A 26,968-nucleotide genomic window follows, 5' to 3' on the forward strand; every position below is an offset into this window, starting at 1 on the left:
ATCCCGACTCAAATTTAGCTGCCTGGTGCAACTGAACACTGATTTCTGAAAATAATAAACAACAGCACAGTCAATTATTTTTTTAATAATGATTTTTCAATGATAGGTTTCTTCATGTATATATAATAAAACAGAATAGTAATTACATGAACACATTAGTAAATTAATACATTACAATAATACAAACAGGTTTAAAAATAGAACTTGAATCCAGAAGCTCCATTTTAAAAACTACAGGCCAGGTCTGAAAGGTCCGAGTGAAGACTACAAAAAGTGGCTGCATTATACTGTACATGCTTTCCTACATTTATTGAAAATCAGGACACTTATTTTAGATTTCAGTTTCCCATCGGGAGCAAAAACGCTGCCTGCCTGGACAGCTTCCTCCCAAATGATACAGCATGCGTGACGAGTTAGTGTTAGTAAAGCATTTTTCTTTAGTGCAGGTAGATCTTTAAAATGGTCTGTACACATTAAAAGCACTTCAATAAAAATAAAACAACAGTGCAGTTATAAGGATCATTTAATCACAGGTATAAAATAAAATCACAGGCGTCCGTCGTCTCTGTAAGGCACTTCATCTGTATCCAGTTCACATTATAAGATCTCTCACATTATAACCAGTCAGCTCCATCAGGTCCAGATCTCTGTAGGCACCATGGCTTCTAAAAATTAACATAATTAAAAAGAATGTAAATCACTTTTATTTTAAAAATCATACAGAAAATCAAAATACTGAACAAAGTTGGTTCATAATGAAGCACAACAATGAATCTATAAATAGCAAAGCCTTATCTTTACTACACAGTATGTACAGGTCAGGTTAAACAGGTTTTAATTTCAGATGTAAAAACACCAGTAGTGTAGTATACTGAGGAACACTAATCTGGAGCTTAGACATAACTTAACTGCTATTGACAAAAGGTGGGCTATACTTCTTAAGAAGATCAGCAAGATTAACATGCTTAAATTCTTAACTAGTGAGTTAATGAGTTACATATCCTTGCCAAACAGGCATAACAGACACTAAAAAAAGTTTTTACTATTCTTTTATACACTAAATACTGCTAAGAAGCTCTTGTGGTACCTTTGGTGCCAACAGAAGGCATGAGGTTCTCCTCACTCAGAAAGTCGAGAGGGAACTGAACCAGGAAGCCACGGATCTTCTTCAGCAGTTCCTGAGCTTTGGCAGGATCCTCCTTATCCAAACCTGCTTTAGTCTGGAAGCTCAGGAGCTCCTGTTTATTCCTCACCAAGCTGCAGGGGAGACACCGAAACACCTACAACACACCGCAGACACACACACACACACACACACACACTGATCACTTTCTAAAGGTGTATTGAATATTTGACTAGCATGTAGATGCTGCTGGCTTGATTGAAATTGTATCCATCCATCTTTTTGCTGACTGTCCTCTTCCTCTTTGACCTTTTCTCAAAGTATGTCCCAAACAAGAAAGCTTCAGTTCGGTTAGCTGGGCTTCCAGCGAGATGTTAGGTTTGATCTGGTCCAGGATTCACTTGGTTCTCTTCCTTGCCATCCAAGCTACTCTCAAAAATCTTCTCCAACACCAACAAATTCAGAGGCACCGATCTTCTTCCTGCACTGCTTTTTATTGTTTGAAATTCATAAAGAACTAGAGAAGATCAGTCTGGGCTGTTCTGATCTTTGTTTACAGAGACAATCTTAACATCTGGACATCATTCCAAGCTCTTTAATGTTTGTTTCTGGTGAGTGATGGTCTGTGTTGGATTTACTGACTCTTGAACCCTTGCTGTTAATGCTGTTCACATCAACATCTTCATCAATGGTAAAGTTAGTGGGCATTTGTCCTGTCATGAACTTTGTGGTGAACAGCTTTTTTTTTTACTTTGCTTATAAGAGCCCTTTTTTTCACTTGCTTCTCTAATTACAGGTTAAACAGGAATGTTAACAATGTTTTCTTTAAAGCCTTATCTCCTGTCAACATGAAACCAGCCATAAAAATATTCATTCTTTATAAATTCAGTTTAAAAGAATGATTTGGTTATTATTCAGGCATTATCACTGTTGGTTTAAATTTGGTTGGTTGAAAGCTGCCCGTGTAAACCAAAGTACATAACCATTTACTCTGGAAGTCTTTACTGTGTTCCTCACAATGAATCACGTGAAAAGACGTCATTACATAAAAGCTTGTGGTGACAAATTGCAAATGGTTGAGGATCAACAGCATTGTGTTCTAGTTTCCGTCAGCTCAGTAACTCTACAAACCTTTTCCCCAGAAGCCTATAAATCATTATGGAAGAACATTATGAACACTTGATGTCTCGTGGTGTGATGTGGAAATACGGTGGAACTGACCAAACAGGAAAACAAACGGTGCATGTACAATAGTGGCACTCTGGTACACATTCACTTAAAGAAGGAAATAGATAGATCAGAAAAATCAAAACATGCCTCAGTCTCTTTCAGATTCCCAATATTTACAGATACTGGCTTTTATTGTGGTTTGGTGGAGTCCCAGAGCTTAAGAAGTGGCTTTGTAATTCATTCTCGAACCAACATATTTAAACATATTTATTTTCAGCCCTTAAATAGCAGCATAGTGTTCAAGCATTGTTGTGTTCAATTATCTAAATTGGCTTACCAATTACATCTGGTGAACTGGTTCGTTAAGTAACCAAGGTTTAATAATTTGAAGTTTATTGTGACAAATATACAACAACAGACAATCTAAAAGGGTGTGGCAAGTGTAAAGTGTGGTGGAGGGGGGATTATGGTGTGGGGGTGTTTTTCAGGAGTTGGGCTTGGCCCCTCAGTTCCAGTGAAAGGAACTCTTAATGCTTCAGCGCACCAAGAGATTTTGGACAATTTCATGCTCCCAACTTTGTGGGAACAGTTTGGGGATAGCCCCTTCCCGTTCCAACATGCCTGCGCACCAGTGCACAAAGCACAAGGTCCATAAAGACGTGGATGAGCCAGTTTGGTGTGGAAGAACTTGACTGGCCTGCACAGAGTCCTGACCTCAACCCGATAGAACATTTTTTCATCCTTTGGGATGAATTAGAGCGGAGACTGCGAGTCAGGCCTTCTCATCAGCTTGATTCAATTTTTTTTGCACGGACCAAACCATTTGTTCCCATATTCCCTAAACTGTTACTGTTATGGATAGGCTTATCTCAAGAATGTAGTGTTCTCCTAGCATATACCAAACCTTTAGACTGCTCCAGAGTACAGGTAAAATGAATCCATAACAGTTATTGCCCTGAGTTTGCTCTCAGAGGCAGTTTGGAACTCACTAGTGAGAGTGGTAAACAAAAACAGGTAGACAATCTAAAAATCTGAAGATAAAATGTTTTAAAAAGACGTATGTGTGAGAGTAAACGTGAACACTGACCTTCTCATAGATGGTAGCGTTTCGTCCTGCTGTCGTCATCCACACCTCCTTATAGAAGCGATCGCTGATGGGATCAGTCACATCGATGGAGGGATCAGTGAATCCACCCAGGATCGTCCTGTAATGATTATTACACAATGCACAATAAAATATTTAGAGCCGTTAGAACCACTTGCCCAATATGCTGTAAAAACAGCTCTGACCCACTAACACATTGACTCTACAAGACATCTGAAGGATTCCTGTGGTATCTGGTACCAGCAGGTCCTTCAACTTCTGTACACTGCAAGGTGGATCGTCCTGCAGTGCATCCTGGTGCATGTCTTCCACAAGTAAACGAAGCACACATGCCCGGATATCTACATGATCTTGGAGAAAACAGGATTCATCAGTTTCCATGTCTACATGGCCTTTTTAGGTGGTTTGGATGGCGAACAGGAGTTGCATGGGCAATTTGACTGGCACATCATCACCAGGATTAAAATCATCTGCAGTTTTATCCACAGTAGATCTTCTGTTGGTCCATAGCAGACACCATAACCTTCATGTCCACTAGCATCAATGAGAACTGACCAATACTTCAGCCCATGACGATTTGGTCTTCATCAAAGGCAAATATCTGCACTCCTGAAAAGGATTTGGATGATCAAAATCATGAAAACTGATCTTAGCTGATGTGGACGAGGACTGCAGGTCATCTGGGTTCTTTTGTGACTTCCTGGAAGAGTCGCTGATGAACTTTTTAAGGAATTTTCATGTCACCCACTTGTAGAAAGATTCACCAGTGCTCTCTATATTCTATTTGCAAATAATGGCTCTTACTGTGGTTTCCTGGAGTTCCCGAGTCTTAAAATGGTCTTGTTACCCGTTTGAAACAAATGATTTCATTTTTATTTCTTTTTGAATTCTTTAGTATGCAGGATGGAGCTGCAGCTCGTTGACAAACTGTAGCTTCTTCACATTTGCTGGAAATGTTTTTTCTTGATGTTTTGATTACACAGGGCAACAGTAATGAAGGCTGGTGTTGTTTAAACTAACTAAAAACAATTATCACAATATTAATGACATTTAATTAGCTGGTTGATTGACTTTTTAAACACAGGTCCAGGTTTGTTGCACAGGTTGTTGTTTTATAACGTTTTTCTCTTTTGTTGTTTTTGATTATTCAGCTTGTTTTGAGTTCTTTTCAATTTATTTTCAAGAGCAGAAACGATCAATTGTGACAAATCTGCAAAAAAAATCGAGTAAATTAGAAAAAGGAAAATTGCGTTTACAGCACTGTTGCATAATGCTAATTAGCTAACTTGGTAAAGTCAGTGTTTTATACACAAAGGAGTTTCATTATATGACTGAACAGACTGATTATCAAAATGTAAGAACATATTTAAGAGAATTATAATGCAAATGTCGTCTAATAAGTAATGTAAAAGAGAAATGAAAAATAAAATAAACATGACCGAGTTTTGTGTATACAGTATTTATGGTTTATACGAGGGCGCCACCTACTGGTCACTGTGAACCTCTGCGTCTATATTGGCTGTGTGTGTGTGTGTGTGTTTCATATACACAGTAAATATTTCTATATAAATATATATAAACATACTTGAAACACTCCAGGCGCAACTGCAGGGCGAATTTCCCAGCCTGGTACTCCTGCCTATCCATAACCGATGGTACTTTCTCAGTGTCCTCAAAGATCACGGCCACCTCACTGTCCCTCTTCCCCAACATGCTGCGGTCGTTAATGTTCGCCGAGCCTGAAAACCAAAGTACCAACGATCCAGTTCCAACATAATCAAGCAATATTCACCAAGAACCTGCTTATAAAGAACCACAGCGAGGGCATCCCGTAGAAACCCTGATTTAAAATTAAGGACAGACATTTTGCTCCATTTGACAGATCAGAAAGAATAAGTCACAGTTGGTGATGGTAATAATGTTGGATTAAGCTCAGGAGTCCAGTATGTTCACATTTAAGGAATGCAGAACCCTTAGGATCATGTCTGCATCTAAACAATCAAGCGAGATGTAAACACAAGACGGAGACCAGCACTGATCTGTGTTTTAGATGCTCTTTTCACTGATGTATATGGTAGTTGTTTTGTTTAGATTAAACATGTTCTCCAGATCTTTCCACAGTATTTAGAATAGTAGTAGGAAAACATGTGACAGGGACTTAAGGTGATGTTTAAACCCAGGTCCCCATGTGCATATTGCTGTTCACCACCCACACTGGCTGCTCATGTATGGATTTAATAATTCATTATAAATGCTGCTTCCATAAAGAAGCTAAAGCTCAGTTACTGACTCCTCCTGTCCAGCAGGGGGTATCTGAGCTCCATGTAGAGCCTGTGTCCAGTGTCTAAAGCACAGTGTACTGAGTAAATAACTACAGTAATAACGTGGTACTGAGCGCCAGTCTAATAAACTTATTGTACCCTTAAATAAAGGATCTACTGTAGAACAAGTTCAACTGGCACCAGTGAACCAAACACTCGGGCACAACGAGACGTCTGTGTGGCACCAGAGCGACATCACCGAGAGACTTCCACATGTTCATTCACACACACACACACACACACACACACACACACACACACACACACACACACACAGAGTGAGCTGCAGAACTGAACATGAACATGGTTCATCACACAGTGACGGGCACCATCATCTTCAGATCATTCAAAACCTTTAACTAATAATAAACAAGAAAAACAAGAAAAAAAACACACATAATAAAAGCAAGAAAATAAAAACAAACAAATACCACCATGAAAATAATAAAAAATAAAATAAAAACAAGAAAATAATAAAAACAAGAAAATAATAATAAAAAAAAAATAAACAAGAAAAGAAAAAGAGAAAAAAATAAATAAAATAGAAAAAAACAAAAACAAGAAAATGAAAAACAAAAAAATTAAAACAAGAAAATTAAAAAAATTAATGCAAGAAAAAACAAAAAACAAGAAAAAACAGAAAATAAAAACAAGAAATAAAAACAAACATAAAAATAAAATAATACAACCATAAAAACTAAAAAATTATAAAAACAAGAAAATTATAAAAACAAACAAATAAAAACAAGAAAATAATGCAACCATGAAAATAATAAAAAAGAAAAAAACTAGAACAGAAAGAAAATAGAAACAAAATAATAAAAACAAGAAATGCAGGTGTTAAGTGTATTTTATTAAAGTCTTTTCTTACCAATAATGACAGTGTTGTCATCAGCAATCAGCATCTTACTGTGAACATAAATGAGCTCCGACACCAACCGACCCTCCAACTCAGCGTGAGTCCTCAGTCCTCCAAACGAGATGTAGTTCATCCACTGATCCTCCACTGGAGACGGAAATAAACACACGGTCAAGCAGAAGTACAGGTACACAGAGAGACGTCCTGCCAGACATACAGACAAACAGATGTACAGGCAGACACCTACACAGACATTCAGACAGGCATCCAGACAGACATATAGACAGGTGTCCAGGCAGACAGACATCCAGACAGACATCCAGACAGGTGCCCAGATAGAAGCACAGACAGATGTCCAGACAACCCTACAGACAGACATCTGGATAACCCTACAGACAGACATCCAGACAGGTGTCCAGGAAGATGTCCAGACAGGCGTACAGATGGACAGATCTATATCTACAGATGTGTACGTACTCTCTTTCTTGAGTTGAGAGATGATGGAGTATTCTCCTCTATTCATGGTCCTGAAACACACACACACACACACACACACACACACACACACACACACACACACACACACACACACACACACACACACACAGTGTTAGGATTCCAGATCATCAGTGCTGAGCTTCATCATTCCGTTCATGGTTTGTATAACTGAGAGTAACAGAACGTCCGGGGTCCAGGTGGGTCAGGACGGGCCGGGCATCTCAGAAGTGTGTGTGTGTGTGTGTGTGTGTGTGTGTGTGTGTGTGTGTGTGTGTGTGTGTGTGTGTACCTGTAGTTAAAGTGCATGACGGCCTGTAGAGCACTTCCTCCTCCGGTGGTGATGTCTCCCTCAAACCCCGGCAGCAGAGGAATCACCACGTACACCCGAAACTTCTTATTCTCCCTAAAAACCAGCAGCAAAACAGTTCAGATTAGATCTAAACCACCAGCAGCTGAGCGTTCAAAACAAGAAATAAATATCAGAATTTAATCATTATATTACGATTCATGATGTGAGAGTCAAAATAACTTTAAATAAAGTTAGAATAAAGAATTCTACAATATTTCCATAAAAAAAAAGTATGCTTTGATTGTGGCTGAAATGTTTCCTAATTCACACCAGTTTTGACATGCCATTCCTGTATAAATAAAAGAATAAATAATAGTAGTTTTTGATTATGTGTGTGTGTGTGTGTGTGTGTGTGTGTGTGTGTGTGTGTGTGTGTGTGTGTGTGTGTGTTACTTGTGAGCTCGGAGGATCCTCTCGACTAGAGCGTCTCCGATCTTATTATAAACCATCTTGTTGTCGGAGCAGCTGATAAAAAACTGATTCTGAAAGTGAGAAAAACAATCAAACGTGGTTCATTAAGAGCTAAAATCAAACCACAAACAATAAAATAATTAAATAAAGACGCTAAATCATGCGACTGTTGTAGAATTCCTTGATTATTAGCGGCGCATCGACCTGTGGTTACCTCGATGTAGATGAAGTGTTTGCTCTTGGCGATGACCTGGATGTAGGCGTTGTGTATCGACTCCTCGTGGTATTTTATACCCGCTGACCAATCAGCTGCTGATCGTAATACCTGCACAGGTGACAGAGATGCAACACAAGTGAGCCACAGCCAACCTTTAATGCACCATGGACCGGTTTCATATAAGATATAATGTCACGGACCGGCGGGGGCGGGAGGATTTAATATAGAATAACTATAGAATGGAAGATCAGTGTGAATCCTGAGTTTTTGACGCTGCAATGAGACACTGCTCCCACCTAGTGGTGATAAGAGACAATAACACCCCAAGAGTTTTGGAAATGTAATTGCTCTTGTAGCGTCTCTAATTATTTATTCTTTCTGTGCAGCTCGAAAATAAACGACCCACGGACCGGTACCAGTCCACAGCCCGGTGATTCGGGATCCCTGGGTTAGCCTAGCCACATTAGCATGGGGAATTTTAGTTTGTTTATTATTAATTAAATAAAAGAAGAAATGTGGTAACTTCCTCATACAAAATACTTCCTACTTTCATTTCCTTTGAGCAGTGAGTGAACTGTGGTATTATTAAAGAATAAAATGGAAAGAAGCTTTTTTCATTTCAGTTTTATGTTTAACTGCTGCTTTATCCTGGTCAGGGTTGCTGTGGGCCCGGTCTCCCCAGAATCACTGGGTACAATGCAGTAACACAGGGGTTTTCCAAGCGACCCACATGATTTTTTCACGGTTTAGGCAACACAAACAATGCAACTTACCCTCTGTATAGAAGATGTAACATAAAGCCTCCACAAGGGGGCGTACAAGTTTATTTAATTATTATTTTTCTCTGCGACCTATTAATCTAAAACCCCTGCAGTAACACACCCAAACAGGACGCCAATCCATCGCAGAGCTTCGTCCACCCCCAGACAGAGCCGATCATGTCTGTATGGACATGTGGACTGGCTGATAGCGCCACTGCTGATTCAATTTGCTAGAACGTGGCTCCAGAATATTTAGCATGAAGACCGTTTGAGTTCCCAAACATTTAGGGGAAATTAAAACTATGAAATCAAATTCTGAACCTACCTTAATTCTATTTTGTTTTCATTATTTGTGGTTGTGTGACGCCACTTCCACTACAAACCAAGGTTCAAACCCCAGCGATGCCTTTAACCAGCCTAGCATCCACATACAGACATGATTGGCTATGTCTAAAGAGGGGGTGGTGGGTGAGACCCATGATAATTTGTCGTCCCATCTGGGGTGTGTTACTCCATACCACCTAGTGATTCCAGCGGAAGAGGGACCCACTGTGACCCTGACGGGTAATTATTAATTCTGACTGTAAACCAAAGAGCCAAAACATTATGACCACCCACCTGATCTACAGAAAGGTTCAGATCACATTATAGAAAGTGTGTGTGTGTGTGTGTGTGGTACTGACCTGGACTTTGGCGTGTACACTGTCCGGTACTTGGTATGGCAGGTCGTTAGCCGTACTGTGAGATTTGGGTAACAGGAACGGGTACGATAGGGACCTGTACTTCGGCTTCATGATCTGATAGAAACAGGAACGCAGAATGAATCACTGAATGACGAACGCAACATAATGAATTATATTTTGCGAGCACCGGCGCGTTAGGTTTTCAATCAAACTTATAAACACGTTTATTTAACTAGATATTCTGCAGAACTTTTTTGTTGCTTTTATTTATCGTTTAACACAAAAAATTTACAGTTTTGGAGGCGCCCTGGTGGCACACTAACGCTGGGCGCCCCCTAGTGGACACAACTGGCAATGCAGACGGAGCCGCAGACAAAATCGGCCACTAGTCTGCTGTGTGGGAAAAAACAGGACTAAAAAGTGGGCGTGGTCTTCAACACTTTGTATGGATGTGGAGGAACGTGGAGATCAGTTTGTGACTCTCCGTGTGCGAGACCGACCTCACCATCGGGGTCTCCAGCAGAGGAAGAGGAACTGGCTATGACTAAACTGGGAGAAAAAGGGAGTCCACATAAACACAACTGGCCGTGTCTGAAAGAGGGAAGGTCTGATCTCCGGGACTGTTCCGGGTAACTGCGCGAGCGGAAAATAATCAGTGATTCGGCTCCGACAGGTGATAAAAAGTGGCCACAGGTGGGACGTGTGTCGGAGGGGGCGACTTTGCTTGATCAGATCGGGGGGTCGTGCAAACTGAAGTGGGTTTTACAATGGGAAGCTGGATATGACTAAGATATGAGTAACTATAAACAGTAAATATACACAACAAGAAATGATAATAATCAGTGAATGAAAGGTTTGGGATCTAACTGAGACCTTGGTGAAGTTCCAGCGCTGTATGAAGTGTCGGGCCACGTCTCGAGCCGCTTTCCCATGAACCACCGAGGCGATGTCGTGCCACGGCATTCTGGGAGTCGTGTACCTGTCGATAAAATCTGAACAGACAACCACCGGGACGAGACGTCAGTTTAATCATAGTGTAATGATCGATGAGCTGGTGGCATCAGTGGCAGAATCAGTCCGGCAATAATTCATGAATTTATTTTATACATTTGGGGTTTTATTTACTACAGAACGAAGGTTTTTCTGCAGAATCAGGAGTTCAGTGTGAAAATAATAGGCTGCAAATGTCCAAAATTATGCTGAACACTTCCAGGAGCTTCCAGTAGGGAGGGTTGGGAAGGGGGGGGGGGGTTCTTTATTTATTACTGTGAAAGAGTGGAGGGTTTTACAAAACAGTATGAAAAATGGGGGCAACTCTATATTTATGGCTATGTTTTTGAAACAGGGTGTCCAACAGGCTTGTAGTTTTGAAAATAGTGTGTCCAAGAGGCTCAGAGATTGGGAACAGGGTGTCCAACAGACTCCTGGTTTTAATGGGGTGTGCAACAGACTCCTTGATTTGAAACTGGTGTCCAACAGGCTCATAGTTTGGAAACTGGGTGTCTGACAGACTTAAAGTTTTGAAACCAGGTGTCAAATAAGCTTGTAGTTTGAGAACGAGGTGTCCAACAGGCTCGTCACTTTAATGGGGTGTCTAACAGACTCGTGGTTTCAAAACTGGATTTGAAATAAGCTTGAAGTTTGGAAATATGGTGTCCAACAGGGTCATAGTTTTAAAACAGGGTGTCAAATAAGCTTATAGTTTTAAAAAGGGGTGTCCATTGAGCTCCTGGTTTGGAAATGTGGTGTCTAAGCTTGTGGTTTTAAAATAGGGTGTCCAACAGACTTGTAGTTTTGAAATGGGGCGTACAGGGTCATAGTGTGCAAACAGGGTTCAAATAACTTAAACCAAGTGTTTAGTTCTTTAGGGCGTGTCTCACCATCGAAGGGTTTCTCCAGCTGAACCCAGTCCTTAAAGACGAAGTTGCAGTAATCTTTACCGTGCCAGAATCGGGTGTTTCCTATAAGCTCACCCACGCCCGTCTGCAGACTCCGCGTGGACCCTCCTGTACACACACACACACACACACACACAAACGTCTTTATGCAGGTGTAGAAATCGCAGAATCCGCAGTTCTGCAAAAACAAGTCACGTCTATAAACTTCTAAATCAGTTTTTCCTGCCGCTGCAAACGCCCACCGTGCAGCAGCAACCAGGAACCCTCAGACGACCCTCCCACCCTCAGACACGGCCCAGATTCATGCTGAAGATGTCAGACTCACGGTCGGAGCTGTCCACGCTGCTGACGCTGTCGCTGTGACTCAGGCCGTGTTTGTGTAGGTGTCTGTACAGGCTGAAGCGGCTCCGGCGGGCGCGCCCGATTCCCTTCAGTTTGGGAAGCTCCGTCAGATCCACCGAGCGCGAGCCGTTAACGGACGAGAGTTTACTCAGCGATAACTCCGCGCCGTCAGCCTGGGGAACGAGAACGTGTGTTTACTACGTACTGAGGAACAGAGTGTGTGTGTGTGTGTGTGTGTGTGTGTGTGAGAGAGAGTGTACCTGATCCTGAGCCACGGATCGGGTCACGCTCCCGACGTCGGTGAGCCGGTGTTCCCAGTCGTCCCAGCGCCCGTACGCCAGATCGATCCCCCCGACGAAGGCCACTGATTGGTCGATCACGACCAGCTTCTCATGATGAGCCCAAAGATACACGGAGGAGGAGACGTGATCCGGGTGTCTCATTACCTACAGAACACACACACACACATAAATACACACATTCATACACTCACACACACACACATATACACACACACACACATTCATACACATACACACACACACATTTAATCACACACAAAAACACACGCACACATACACACAAACATACTTACACACACATTCATACACATACACACACATTTAATCACACACACACAAATACACACACGCACACACACACAAACACACACAAACGCACACACACACACATTCATACACATACACACACATTTAATCACACACACAAATACACACGCACACACACATAAACACACACAAACACACACGCACACACACACATATATACACACACACACATACACACACAAACACACACACATATACTGTATATACATATGCGCACATACATGCACATACACACACACATATACATACACAAATACACACATTCACACACACACTCATACACATAAACACACAAACACACACGCACACACACACAAATATACACACACACACTTATATACACATGCGCACATACATGCACACACACACACGTACACACACACGTACACACACACATATACATACACAAATACACACACATTCACACACACACATACACAAATACACACATTTATACACAAATACACACACACACAAGCACATACTCACATATACACACACACATATACACAAGCATATATACACACACAAGCACATAAACGCACACACAAATACACACTACATACACTATATGAGTTGCATAACCTTTCTCTGATATAAATAAATCAATGCTTCAAAACACACACACACACACACACACACACACACACACACACACACACAGTTACCTTGATGTTGGGGTGCAGGTGCATTAACGTCCTCTTGCTGTACTCGCTGTTGATGCCGAGCGCCAGTTCCACTTCCTTATACAACATCACGAAAACACGAACACCTTGTTGCTGCAACACACACACACACACACACACACACACACACAGCTAAGCTAATATGTAAAAGTAATAAAAGAAAACTGGACAAAAATGTAAATCTCATGCACATAATAAGACTGTCCTTTAAAAAGGCTGTCCACATACTTTTGGCTATATAGTGTCAGTAATAAAGGACACACTGTGCTCTCTGTACCTTCCACCTCACCAGAATCAGTGACTGTTACCTCAGTTGACCCAAAATAGCCACCCCTTCCCCCGGCATGGTCGATTGAAACGTGGGCACCTCTCAAAATGAGGGGTGCATGAGGATGGTACAGTGCTAGAACACGCTAGCCCACCAGTGCCGAGATCCCAGGTCTACCAGGTCGAAGGGACTCCTCATTACTGCTGCATTAGCGGCCTCTGGTGGCTGGTGGAGGTGCTGCACAGAGACGCTGATCTCTGTGTGAACCCACGCACAGGTGAAAAGAAGCGGTCGGGTATCGCGCGTGTTAGGTATGGCCCTGCTTGGTACATCTGCGGGAATTGGATATGACTAATAACGATGAATCATAGGCTACGTAAACACATACACACCGCTTTACGCTTGAGGATGCAGTCGAGCCTCCAGCGGTTTCCTTCAACCACCGGACGCTTCAGGAAGATCTCAGGACTCAACCTGCGCGCACACACACACACACACACACACACACAGTCAATAGGGTCACCAGTCCTACAGAAAGAGCATCAGTATATAGAGATACATAACCAGCAGGGACGTCTCATCCATTTGTTTTTAATTATTTGGGAATAAATTCTATATTTTAAAGGACTTTTCCTGTTTTGAAATGTTTTGTGTATAACTATAAAGTTTATAAACATTATTTTATTAAATTAATACAAAGGAAGCCGTGAGTGAGTCTGGGGCGCCTTTAACGCAGCCCAGAGGAGGCGGGATCACCGGTTAACTTCTCACATGGTGCGAGCGGTGGAGGAATACAGGAGGTGTAGTGTGTTGCTCTATACATGTTAAAGATCAGTGTCTGAATCCAGCGCTGCTTGGTGTAAAATGCCAGGAACCCAAACACATTCCTAATAGTTTAAAGTTTAAAACCTGGCAACCCTACACTCACCGTAAAGCCGTGATTTTTTTTTTAATACTGGGGTGGCCAAAGTGGATCGGACACGGGACAGTTTTTACGCTGGATGTCCTTTCTGATGCGACCCTTCTATTTCTATCCAGGTTTGGGACCTGCACTGAGAGCACACTGATAAGTGCACCTACCGGGACTAGGCCCCCGGACATAAGCCAACAACGTTCATGCAGAACAGAGATTTAAACCCTGGATCCACAGAGCTCAGGGTTCCTTCCTCCCTACAGGACTGTAACCCTACGCTCTCCCTGTCCTGCAGGCGCAAGTATTTAAGGAGGAATATTTATAGCACCGGGCTGGAAAATGAGAGCTGCTAAACACAGCGCTTAATAAACATGATAGTGCTTTATCACCAGCACAGACTGGGTCCCCGACCATTCACCCACCAGTATCAGAACCCTCCCTCACTGTCCCTAATGAGATTACAGGTCTAGAGGAGCAGCGCTGACCTAAAGGAACCGCATTCCAAACTGCACGTCTGAAACACACCGTGTAACACACATGACGCAGTCTGAGACGCTGCGTAAACAAAATCCACTCGTCAGTCATTGATAACACGTCTCACGAGTATAGTACTAGAGCACAAGTATCCAGACGCCTCACAGTTAGCTCGGAGATCCCATTTCATCTCTCTGTGGGGATTTGTTTTTGTTTTTTATTCGTGATCAGACGTTTATCCAGTTCGTCCCAAAAATGTTTGACAGGTTTGAGGTCAGGGCTCAGTTCAGGTCACTGGAGTTCCTTTACACCAAATTCGTCAAGTCATGTCATTACAGACCTCCCGCCGTGCACACGGGCGGTCAGGCTGGCGGATTTACGGCCTTCCTCATTCGGAAGGTGACGTCCAGGATGCTCGGGGTCACGCGCCCATATATTTATTAAGAATTTCAAAAATAAACTCCATCACTTTTCTACATCGTCGCCTTCTGATGCATTTTTCCAGCATCGTACCGACTTTATATTTTCTTTATGCCTTTTCTCCCTTTATAGCGCGTCCAATTGCCCGACTGCGTCACGCTTCCTCTCCACCAATGCCGATCCCCGCTCTGATTGAGGAGAACGAAGCTAACCCACGCCCCCTCTGGTTCCAGCGTGTGTTTTTACCGCTGCACCACCTGGGCGGTGTCGTATCGACTTTTTAATGCCGTCAGCAAAAAATGCCACTGATGCGCCGCTGCTTTCACATCATCATCACATGAAAATCTTCTTCCCCTTAAAGCTTCTTTCAGCCTCCAAACAGGTGGAAATCAGACGGAGCTAAAAGCATCCATGAGGGCCGCTCAGGTGGACAGCGGTAAAATACACTAGCACACCAGAGCTGGATCTCAAATACATCGTATCGAATCTCAAGTCTGGGCTGGGCGGCCACATGAGCAACGATTGGCTGTTGTTCATACAGAGTAGGAAGCCAGATATGGAGCTCATAACTGATGCAATTACGACCTCTGCTGGCTGATTGATGGCACCTGCACAGAGTCCAGGAATAATGCTGATCAGGGTGTGGCTCTCCATACACGAAGCTGATCCGCATATGAACTCGCCTCGTGCAGGTGAAAAGACGCCGACTGTATTACATCTGAGCATGAGCAACCACGGGGTCAGATTCCTCACAGCAGAGACTAGAACAGATCTCTGCACAACACCTGCTTCCTCTACATGGTGTGTAATACACCATTACAACCATTAAAGCTACAAACCACCAGTCTGTGATGAAGATCTCCTCTCTCGCCTCCTCCAGGGCGTCGGCCACGTCCTCCATGTACGTCTTACCGTTCACGTACCTGCACACACACACACGCACACACACACACACACACACGCACACACACACGCACACGCACATAGACACACACACACGCACGCACACACGCACGCACACACACGCACGCACACACACACACGCACACACACACTCACGCACACGCACACGCACACACACGCACAGACACACACACGCACACACGCGCACACACGCACGCACACACACACACGCACGCACATAGACGCACACACACACATAGACACACACACACACGCACACACACACACGCACAGACGCACACACACGCACAGACGCACACACACGCACAGACGCACACACACACACGCACACGCGCACACGCACACACACACATAGACACACACACACAGATTTAGAGGTTTCAACCTTAGCTGCTATATTGGATCATACCGCTTCGTAGATCTAATCAAACGTAGCATTTAGCCGCTTTATTAAATTGTATATTTTGGAATGTACAGTAAAACGTAGCATTTAGCCGCTATACTGGATTGTATCGTTTGGGATGTACAGTAAGACGTAGCGTTTAGCTGCTATATTAGATCGTACCACTTAGTATATCTATTGAAACGTAGCATTTAGCCGCTATACTGGATCGTATCATTTGGGATGTACAGTTAAACCTAGCATTTAGCCGCTATACTGGAGCGTACCATTTAGCAGCTACGTGTTCCTGCTCTTTAGCGAAGGAGTTGAAGCGATGCGTCCTCAGAAAAGCTCTGCCGTGCTTCCGTACGAACTCCTCGATGGCTTGTCCCCACCAGCGGGCGTGTCTATAACTGCTGCACTTCAACACCAGAGACCTGCAACGCACACACCCAGAGCACACCCCGTTCATCATGATACGCGTGGGCGTGTCTGTCCCTGCGCTGTGCCATCAGGACCCCCGCTGGACTCACCTGGACAGGTTATCGATGCGGACGCCGTGTTTGGTCTCCGTGTGTTTGTAGTCCATCTTGATGTTGAACTCTCGGTCCACCAGCAGGACGAAGGAGACCGCGCCCGTGTCCGGCTTCAGGTACATCAGGCACGAGTCCTTCACCACCAACCACCTTCAACCAGGAGAAACATCAAACAGTCCAAAAAATATTCAAACCTGTAACACCACTACCGGCATCTCAACACCCATATAAGACCTTCAGCAGGAACATCTAACACTGAACACTTCCACCTCACTGTGGAGGAACCTGAGCTCCAGCCTTCATCATCAGACCTGCTTTACATCAGACATGGACTTCTGGCTCCAGGTCACACCAGATCTCACCAGATATAACGAGATCTCATGAGGTAACACCAGGTCTTAGCAAGTAAATCAGGTCTCACCAGGTAACACCAGGTCTCTCCAAGTCTTACATCAAGTCTCACCAGGTAACACCAAGTCTCACCAGGTCACACCAGATCTCACCGGGTCACACCAAGTCTCACCGGGTCACACCAAGTCTCACCGGGTCACACCAAGTCTCACCGGGTCACACCAAGTCTTACATCAAGTCTCACCAGGTAACACCAAGTCTCACCGGGTAACACCAAGTCTTACCGGGTCACACCAGATCTCACCGGGTCACACCAAGTCTTACATCAAGTCTCACCAGGTAACACCAGGTCTCACCAGGTCACACCAAGTCTTACATCAAGTCTCACCAGGTAACACCAAGTCTCACCGGGTAACACCAAGTCTCACCGGGTAACACCAAGTCTTACCGGGTCACACCAGATCTCACCGGGTCACACCAAGTCTCACCGGGTAACACCAAGTCTCACCAGGTCACACCAAGTCTCACCAGGTCACACCAAGTCTCACCAGGTCACACCAAGTCTTACATCAAGTCTCACCAGGTAACACCAAGTCTTACATCAAGTCTCACCAGGTAACACCAGGTCTCACCAGGTCACACCAAGTCTTACATCAAGTCTCACCAGGTAACACCAAGTCTCACCGGGTAACACCAAGTCTCACCGGGTAACACCAAGTCTTACCGGGTCACACCAGATCTCACCGGGTCACACCAAGTCTCACCGGGTAACACCAAGTCTCACCGGGTCACACCAAGTCTCACCGGGTCACACCAAGTCTCACCGGGTCACACCAAGTCTTACATCAAGTCTCACCAGGTAACACCAAGTCTCACCGGGTAACACCAAGTCTTACCGGGTCACACCAGATCTCACCGGGTCACACCAAGTCTTACATCAAGTCTCACCAGGTAACACCAGGTCTCACCAGGTCACACCAAGTCTTACATCAAGTCTCACCGGGTAACACCAAGTCTCACCGGGTAACACCAAGTCTTACCGGGTCACACCAGATCTCACCGGGTCACACCAAGTCTCACCGGGTAACACCAAGTCTCACCAGGTCACACCAAGTCTCACCAGGTCACACCAAGTCTTACATCAAGTCTCACCGGGTCACACCAAGTCTTACATCAAGTCTCACCAGGTAACACCAGGTCTCACCAGGTCACACCAAGTCTTACATCAAGTCTCACCAGGTAACACCAGATCTCACCGGGTCACACCAAGTCTCACCGGGTAACACCAAGTCTCACCAGGTCACACCAAGTCTCACCAGGTCACACCAAGTCTTACATCAAGTCTCACCAGGTAACACCAAGTCTCACCGGGTAACACCAAGTCTCACCGGGTAACACCAAGTCTTACCGGGTCACACCAGATCTCACCGGGTCACACCAAGTCTCACCAGGTAACACCAAGTCTCACCAGGTCACACCAAGTCTTACATCAAGTCTCACCAGGTAACACCAAGTCTCACCGGGTAACACCAAGTCTCACCAGGTCACACCAAGTCTTACATCAAGTCTCACCAGGTAACACCAGGTCTCACCAGGTCACACCAAGTCTTACATCAAGTCTCACCAGGTAACACCAAGTCTCACCGGGTAACACCAAGTCTCACCGGGTAACACCAAGTCTTACCGGGTCACACCAGATCTCACCGGGTCACACCAAGTCTCACCAGGTAACACCAAGTCTCACCAGGTCACACCAAGTCTTACATCAAGTCTCACCAGGTAACACCAAGTCTCACCGGGTAACACCAAGTCTCACCGGGTAACACCAAGTCTTACCGGGTCACACCAGATCTCACCGGGTCACACCAAGTCTCACCAGGTAACACCAAGTCTCACCAGGTCACACCAAGTCTTACATCAAGTCTCACCAGGTAACACCAAGTCTCACCGGGTAACACCAAGTCTCACCAGGTCACACCAGATCTCACCAGGTCACACCAAGTCTCACCAGGTCACACCAAGTCTCACCAGGTCACACCAAGTCTCACCAGGTCACACCAAGTCTTACATCAAGTCTCACCAGGTCACACCAAGTCTCACCGGATAACACCAAGTCTTACCGGGTCACACCAGATCTCACCGGGTCACACCAAGTCTCACCAGGTCACACCAAGTCTTACAAGGTAACACCAGGTCTCACCAGATCTTACCAAATCTAACGAGATCTTACGAGGTCATGCCACCAAATCAGTGTGTGTGTGTGTGTGTGTGTGTGTGTGTGTACCTCTTGGACCAGCGGTAGCAGACCTGAGTGTGCCCACAGCAGTTCATGCCGGGGATCCGGTGACCCCCCGACCTCTTATACACCATCCCCTCTCTGGAACACATGACATCACACCGATCACTAATCACACCGCCTTCATTAATCCAATTAAGACATCAATTAACCGAGTCATTAATGAACCGAGTGCTCGGGGTGTGTTCTTATCACTCACAAGCCTTTCGGGCCGAGATCATGAATGAAGGACATCTGACTCACGTCTATAAACTCCATCTGTATCACACACACACACACACACACACACACACACACACACACACACACACACAGATCCGTCATCATCAGCGTTAGCGTTAGCATTAGCAGCGTAGCTTGAGGAACGGTCTCTTACAGTAGCGTGGTATCTGCGGTACATGGCCATGCGCAGGAGTTTGTTCAGGTAATCCTCCAACTGCTTCTGCAGAACAAGAAGAAGAAGAGGGTAGGGTCAAAAGTATGTGGACGCCACTTCTAATTACTGAATTCAGCCAGAACAGTTGCTAACAGGTGTAAAATATCAATCCTTATCAAAGGAAATAATATGCTTTTAATTTTGCAGCAACAGTTTAGGGAAGGCCCTTTCCTGGTCCATCATGAGCATGTCGTACAGATCAGGAACACTGTACACAAGTATGTGGACGCCCCGTCTAATGACTGAATTTATGTGTTTCGGCCAGAACAGTTACTAACAGGTGCAATAAAGGAAATGACATGCTTCAAACTTTGCAGCAACAGTTTAGGGAAGGCCCTTTCCTGTTCCAGCATAAGCATGTCGAACAGATCAGGAACGCTACACTAAGTGGACAAAAGTATGTGGACGCCCCGTCTAATGACTGAATGTATGTGTTTCAGCCAGAACAGTCACTAACAGCTGGAATAAATCAATCATATACAGGAAATAATATGCTTTCAATTTTGCAGCAACAGTTTAGGGAAGGTCCTTTCCTGTTCCAGCATGAAGCTGCACAGAGCCCTGAGCTCAGCCCCACTCAACAGCGTCTGTTTTTGGAATGACACGTCCGACACGCTCATGGTCAGGCGTCCAAATACTTTTGGCTGTAGGTGTCTTGCATTTATTAATGTATTTATTTTATTTGGATGTAACGCAACGTTCAGCACATATTTGTGTAATTCATGGCATGCTGGGTATTATATTTAAGTCTGTTAATAGTTTATTCTCTTTATATTTTGAGACCATATGATATTTGTATTTGTATTTTTAGGGCTGTAAGACGTGTCAGTACTGTTCTTATAGTTTTGAGTAAAGAGCTTCACGTCGTTTTGGACAGTGGAAGGTGAAGACCAGAGGCACGTTTATCTTCTCCTGATGTTCTTCTGCAGATACTCCATGCAGAAACCTGATCTAGTCCTAATCCTGGTCCTCCATACCAGTCAAACCTCAGATCCAGTCTAACGACAGTAATGGGAGGAATGGGAATCACTAACTCGTCTGCTGGAGACCTGCTCGTCCCGGGTGATGTTCTCTCTCCCTCCGCGAGGTAAAACCGGCATCTGACGTACCTCGCTCCGACTGACGCTCTTCCTCCGGACGGTGTGACTAGCGGAGAGAGAAGGTTACATACAATATGGTCGAAAGTATGTGGACAACTCTTAATTTTTGAGTTCAACCATTACTAACAAGTACATATAATTAAATATGATTTCATCTTTGTGGAAATCAGATCAGATCAGATCTTCTGTTGTTCCGATGTCCAGTTCTGATGCCTGTGTGCCCATTAGAGGTGCTGGACAGGAGTTAGCATGGGCGCTTTGACTGGCCTGCGACTACGCAGCACCGCACACAGACGGGTTCGATCCGCAGTAGATCTTCTGCTGGTTCGTACCAGACACCGGAAAGTGAAAACCTCAAGAACTGAACTCTCTTATTAACAAAAGTATGAGCCGCTCAGGGGGTGCAGCGGTAAAAACACACGCTGGAACCAGAGCTGGATCTGGAATACATCGTATCGAATCTCAGCTCTGCCTGCCGGCTAAGGCTGAGTGCCCACATGAACAACGATTGGCCTGTCGTTCAGATATGGGCGGGACTAAGCCGGATGGGGTCTCACTCTCATGACTGGTGTGATTATGGCCTCTGCTGGCTGATTGATGGCGCCTGCACAGAGACGGGAAGAGAGTGCTCTCAGGGTGTGTCTCTCCGTACACAACGCTGATCCGCATTGCACTCGTCAAAGTGTAGTTGATAAGATGCATACGGCTGCTGCCCACGTGTCGGAGGGGGCGTGGGTTAGCTTCGTTCTCCTCAATCAGAGCGGGGATCGGCATTGGTGGAGAGGAAGCGTGACGCAATCGGACGCGCTAAAAGGGAGAATAAAATATTAAATTAACAAAAGTATTCAGACCCTTCGTTCAATACTTTGTGGACTCTTTTTTAATGCATCGTTCCTGCTTATTCTCCCAATTCAGCGTAGCCAATCAGCTCCTGGCCTCCAAGGAGGGCGTATTCGCCTGGTAGTCCACCGATCCCTTCGTATTCTGTAATACTTCTGTGAATGAGTGTGAGGCCGGTGTGTAGACGCCTCTTTGGTAGAATTTACAGCTGGATTGAGGCAGTTTATCCCACTCGTCATATAGCAGATCCTCTCAAGCTCCGTCAGACTGGATGGTGAGCGTATTCAGGCCTCTCCACAGATGATTGATGAGGTCTAGACTTTGCCTGGACCACTGGAGGACTTTCACAAACCCTCAAAGCCCTTTCAGTGTTGTTTTGGCTGTATGCTTGAGGATGCTTGAGGAGGGAGAATACATTTCTGCATTTTACTCAACCTTTATGGCGGCACTCCGCTATACAGGCCGGATTTATGGAAGCTGCCATGGCCACAGATGGTTGTCCATCCACCAGGTTCTGTCATCTCTGCAGGAGAGTTTTCTTTAGAGTGACTGCTGGGTTCTTTGGATCTCCCTGCCCAAGGTGGCTCAATGGACTAGTAATCGGAAGGTCCCAGGTTCAAGCCCCACCCGTGTTCAAACCATAATGGTCATAAAGTTTTGGCTCATACGTATACACTGAAAAAAGCGTTTGTGACACGATGTGATGTTATAACACGGTTCAGAATATAAATGTGATATAGGGGTTGCTGTAGGTGCGAGGCAGGGGGTTAATGTGATACGGGGGGGGGGGGGGGGGTATTTAGGGGTGTTACCTGCGGGAGGGTAATGGAATCCTCATGAAGGTTTTGTAGCGCAGTAATTCTCGGTGTAACTCGATGAAGTGTTTCTCCTTCCTCTTTACCACCCAGGTGAAGTTCCCATGCTTCAACTCGATCCGGAACACTGCCGACGTGGCCTGCACACACACACACACACACACACACACACACACACACACACACACACACACACACACAGTGTATCAGTATGTGGTAGAACTCTATGCACTATATACTGATCAGCCATAACAGCCATAAAACCACCTCCTTGTTTCTACACTCACTGTTCATTTTATCAGCTCCACTTACCATATAGAAGCACTTTATAGTTCTACAATTACTGACTGTAGTCCATCTGTTTCTCTACGTGCTGTGTTAGCTCCCTTTCATGCTGTTCCTCAATGGTCAGGACCCCCACAGGACCACCACAGAGCAGGTATTATTTAGGTGGTGGATGATTCTCAGCACTGCAGTGACACTGACATGGTGGTGGTGTGTTAGTGTGTGTTGTGCTGGTATGAGTGGATCAGACACAGCAGCGCTGCTGGAGTTTTTAAATACCGTGTCCACTCACTGTCCACTCTATTAGACACTCCTACCTAGTCGGTCCACCTTGTAGATGTAAAGTCAGAGACGATCGCTCATCTATTGCTGCTGTTTGAGTCGCTCATCTTCTAGACCTTCATCAGTGGTCACATGACGCTGCCCACGGTGCGCTGTTGGCTGGATATTTTTGGTTGGTGGACTATTCTCAGTCCAGCAGTGACAGTGAGGTGTTTAAAAACTGCAGCAGCGCTGCTGTGTCTGATCCACTCATACCAGCACAACACACACTAACACACCAGCACCATGTCAGTGTCACTGCAGTGCTGAGAATGATCCACCACCTAAATAATACCTGCCCTGTGGGGGTCCTGTGGGGGTCCTGACCATTGAAGAACAGGGTGAAAGGAGCTAACAAAGTATGTAGAGAAACAGATGGACTACAGTCAGTAATTGTAGAACTACAAAGTGCTTCTATATGGTAAGTGGAGCTGATAAAATGGACAGTGAGTGTAGAAACAAGGAGGTGGTTTGTGTATGTACAGTATGTGGACTCACATCCTAATTATTAAGTCATGTTTTTCAGACACACCCACTATTAACAACAGTTTGAGGAAGGTCCTTTCCTGTTTCAGCTTGACATGGTTTGATAAGTTCTTTGGGATAAACTAGAACACTTACTTTGTGAACCAGGCATTCTTGTTTCTTGCAGAACATCAATATTACACACACACTACAAAATCTTGTAGAAACCCCCAAGCTTACGGTCAGGTGTCCACATACTTTTGGTCATTTAGTGATGTTTATATTCTAAACGTTTTGGTCCATTCCTCATCGTTTCTGCTCGTACCTTGGACACGTTCCTCTGGTCGGAGGGGTTGAAGCGGGTTTTGGTTCTCATGAAGCGCTCCACCTCCAGAACTTTGGCTGTAATGGGCTCGGTGGCGAGGTAAACCCGAGCGCTGGTTTCCTTGAACCCCACCGTACCGTACACGGCCGAAAACGAGATCCGGCACTCTCCTGTGGACAAAATAACAGAAACAGTAGATAAAAAAATGTCTTTTTATGGGTAAATTCTACTGATCAGGTTTATAAGCGATATTCTAAAAGCACTTCGGAAAACCATTATCAATGAACACAGACCACCACGGCATCAAGAAACACAACCTGAAACTCACAGAGTTATTACACAGAGAGAAAATCGAACATCAATTCTACACAGAAACACATCAGAGTTCTCTGGGCATGAGCTCCTCTCAGGTGGACAGAAAGACAGTGGACACGTGTCCATCAAGACTGTTATCAGTGAAAGATGTCATAGTATGGGGGACCCGAAATGTGTCAAGGTACAATTACCATGGAGGCGTATATTTGGACACATATGCTGCCATCAAGTCAACATCTTTTTCCAAGAAGTCCCTGATTGGTACAGAGCGCGTGTGCTTGACCGGCCTGCCTGCAGTCCAGATTTTACTCTTATTGGTCTTACATCAGTCTTTGAGAGAATCTAGCTTAGTGGTTAATGAACTGGACTAAAAATCAGAAGGTTGCTGGTTTAAGCTCCACTACAAGCAAGCTGCCACTGTTTACTGTTGGACCCTTGAGCAAGGCCCTTCATCCAAACACTTGGACTGTATTAGATGGTCATTTGTAAGTCACTTTGAGGACAAATGTTCCTCTGGTGGTTTTATTCGTCCTTCTTTCCAGTTCTGCGCTCTATACCAGCAGCTTTATGTGATCAAATCCCAGTTCCTCTTACAACCAGTGCAAATTCCAGTTAGCTTCACCACTAAATGGGAACGTTGGCATTGCATTGTTTTGTTGAGACTGAAACTGGTTTCACCAGCGACGCTAAAACGAGAACCTGCTGGGTTACCTACAACAAACCACAGGCACTTCAGATGCAAAAGTTTGCACACCCCCGGTCCTGCACATTATATTTCTTTATTTCTTGGTTTAACACCATGTTAACACATTGTTTACTTCCACGCCAGGATCGCTGGAGTTCCTGCACATTTTAATGCAAATTTTCAATACATGTCATTTTCAGAGGTTAAAAAGACATTTTGTGGTACGATTATGCTAAATTTTACTAATCAATACTGATTGATTGATTGATTGATTAAACACTCTATTTATCCCTGAAGGGAAATGACAGTGTTACAGTGGCAATTCACAAACATCACACAGAACACATCGCTGTAGTGAAAGAAAATAAAATAAAATTTAATTAAAATGTAATGCAAAAAATAAATACAAAAATAAAAGAACAATTAAAATGTAATGCAAAAATAAATAAAAAATAATTAAAAATAATACATTTTAAAAAATAAAAGAACAATTAAAATGCAATGCCAAAAATAAATGAATAAATAAATAATACATTTAAAAAAAAAAAAAAAAAAAAAAAGAAAAGAAAGGCCGCTCAGGTGGCGCAGCGGTAAAAAGAAACGCGCTGCAACCAGGGCTGGATTCTGAGAAGCGTGGTATCGAATCCAGCCTTGCTTTACCGGTTCGAAGCTGAGTGGCTATATGAGCAACGATTGGCCGGTTGCTCATGTCGGGGGTGGGACAAAGAACCGGATGTGGGGCTCTCTCTGTCAGAATGCGGTTGCGTTCTCTGCCGGCTGATTGGAGGCGCTTACACAGAGATGGGAGGGGGTGCACTTAGGGTGTGTCTCTCCGCATGCAACGCTAGGTGGCGCCAAACTCGTCAATGTGTGGGTGGCAAAGATGCATCTGGCTGCTGCTCGTGTTTCGGAGGGGATACGGGTTAGCTTCAATCACCTCCGTCAGGGCAGGGTTCGGCATAGACAGAGAGGAAGCACGATGCTAATTGAACAATTGGATGCGCTAAAAAGGGGAGAAAAAGGGGTAAAAATTTAAAAAAAAAAAAAAAAAAAAAAAAAAAAAAAAAAAAAAATTAAAATGTAATGCAAAAACAAATAAAAAATATTATTATTTATTATTACTTGTTCTCGGTAAAACATGACCGATTATTTCCCCCCTAAAATCTGACCAGGCAGGGGTGCACAAACTTTATTTGTTATTATATTTTGGCTCCATGTACCCTGTGTACCTGTGAGCACGATGAGCTACAGCATTAGTAACTGTGAGTACAGAAACACTCATCAGCTTTAAAGCGTGGTGGAGGACGTTTCACAGCCACTCTACACGTCAGTCTCTCTGAAGGGGTCATATGAGCTCTTTGATCTGTGGCTCAGAAAATATCAATAAATCATCATAAACAAGTTAAAGTGAAGAACTGACCGGAATCAAAGTCCACGTCCTCCGCTTCATCATCACCAAAGTCCAGCTCACGAGGGTCCAAACTCTCCACCATATCATTAATTTCTGATAGAGGTCAGCTCACTGTGTACACACACACACACACACACGCACACACGCACACACACACACACACGCACACACACCCACCCAGTCACTATGGTTCCTGTATCAGCATGCTTGTGTGTGTGTGTGTGTGTGGTATCAGGTTTACAATCACTCATAAAAGTGTGTCGAGTTCCAACATGAAGAACCAACATTCATTTATTCACAATAACAGTCGTTTATTAATTTCATTCATCCATTCATTCAAAAGCTCATTAATTA

The 26,968-nt window shown here is 44.2% G+C and overlaps 1 protein-coding gene across 2 annotated transcripts in view; it reads right to left on the reverse strand.

The window, feature by feature from the left end:
* Window positions 1–65: 65 nt before the first annotated feature.
* pld1a (phospholipase D1a) overlaps window positions 66–26,968 on the reverse strand; it is a 30,861-nt gene continuing 3,958 nt past the window's right edge. For both annotated transcript variants that reach the window (XM_063017381.1, XM_063017382.1), the window contains exons 2-27: window positions 26,624–26,725; window positions 24,204–24,373; window positions 22,805–22,947; window positions 21,087–21,198; window positions 19,993–20,058; window positions 19,816–19,874; window positions 19,605–19,697; window positions 16,967–17,119; window positions 16,721–16,870; window positions 15,967–16,050; window positions 13,713–13,794; window positions 13,035–13,145; window positions 11,998–12,183; window positions 11,721–11,910; window positions 11,378–11,503; window positions 10,371–10,489; window positions 9,498–9,611; window positions 8,051–8,161; window positions 7,819–7,907; window positions 7,366–7,479; window positions 7,056–7,105; window positions 6,591–6,725; window positions 4,984–5,137; window positions 3,381–3,498; window positions 1,088–1,280; window positions 66–665 (exon numbers count right to left, since the gene is read on the reverse strand). In XM_063017381.1, coding sequence (XP_062873451.1) covers window positions 634–665; window positions 1,088–1,280; window positions 3,381–3,498; window positions 4,984–5,137; window positions 6,591–6,725; window positions 7,056–7,105; window positions 7,366–7,479; window positions 7,819–7,907; window positions 8,051–8,161; window positions 9,498–9,611; window positions 10,371–10,489; window positions 11,378–11,503; window positions 11,721–11,910; window positions 11,998–12,183; window positions 13,035–13,145; window positions 13,713–13,794; window positions 15,967–16,050; window positions 16,721–16,870; window positions 16,967–17,119; window positions 19,605–19,697; window positions 19,816–19,874; window positions 19,993–20,058; window positions 21,087–21,198; window positions 22,805–22,947; window positions 24,204–24,373; window positions 26,624–26,696 — 3,027 coding nt within the window. In that variant the 5' untranslated portion in view covers window positions 26,697–26,725 and the 3' untranslated portion in view covers window positions 66–633. The remainder of the gene's footprint in view (window positions 666–1,087; window positions 1,281–3,380; window positions 3,499–4,983; window positions 5,138–6,590; window positions 6,726–7,055; window positions 7,106–7,365; window positions 7,480–7,818; window positions 7,908–8,050; window positions 8,162–9,497; window positions 9,612–10,370; window positions 10,490–11,377; window positions 11,504–11,720; window positions 11,911–11,997; window positions 12,184–13,034; window positions 13,146–13,712; window positions 13,795–15,966; window positions 16,051–16,720; window positions 16,871–16,966; window positions 17,120–19,604; window positions 19,698–19,815; window positions 19,875–19,992; window positions 20,059–21,086; window positions 21,199–22,804; window positions 22,948–24,203; window positions 24,374–26,623; window positions 26,726–26,968) is intronic.

This window comes from Trichomycterus rosablanca, chromosome 20 (genome assembly GCF_030014385.1).
Source record: "Trichomycterus rosablanca isolate fTriRos1 chromosome 20, fTriRos1.hap1, whole genome shotgun sequence".
Classification (NCBI taxonomy): Eukaryota; Metazoa; Chordata; class Actinopteri; order Siluriformes; family Trichomycteridae; genus Trichomycterus; species Trichomycterus rosablanca.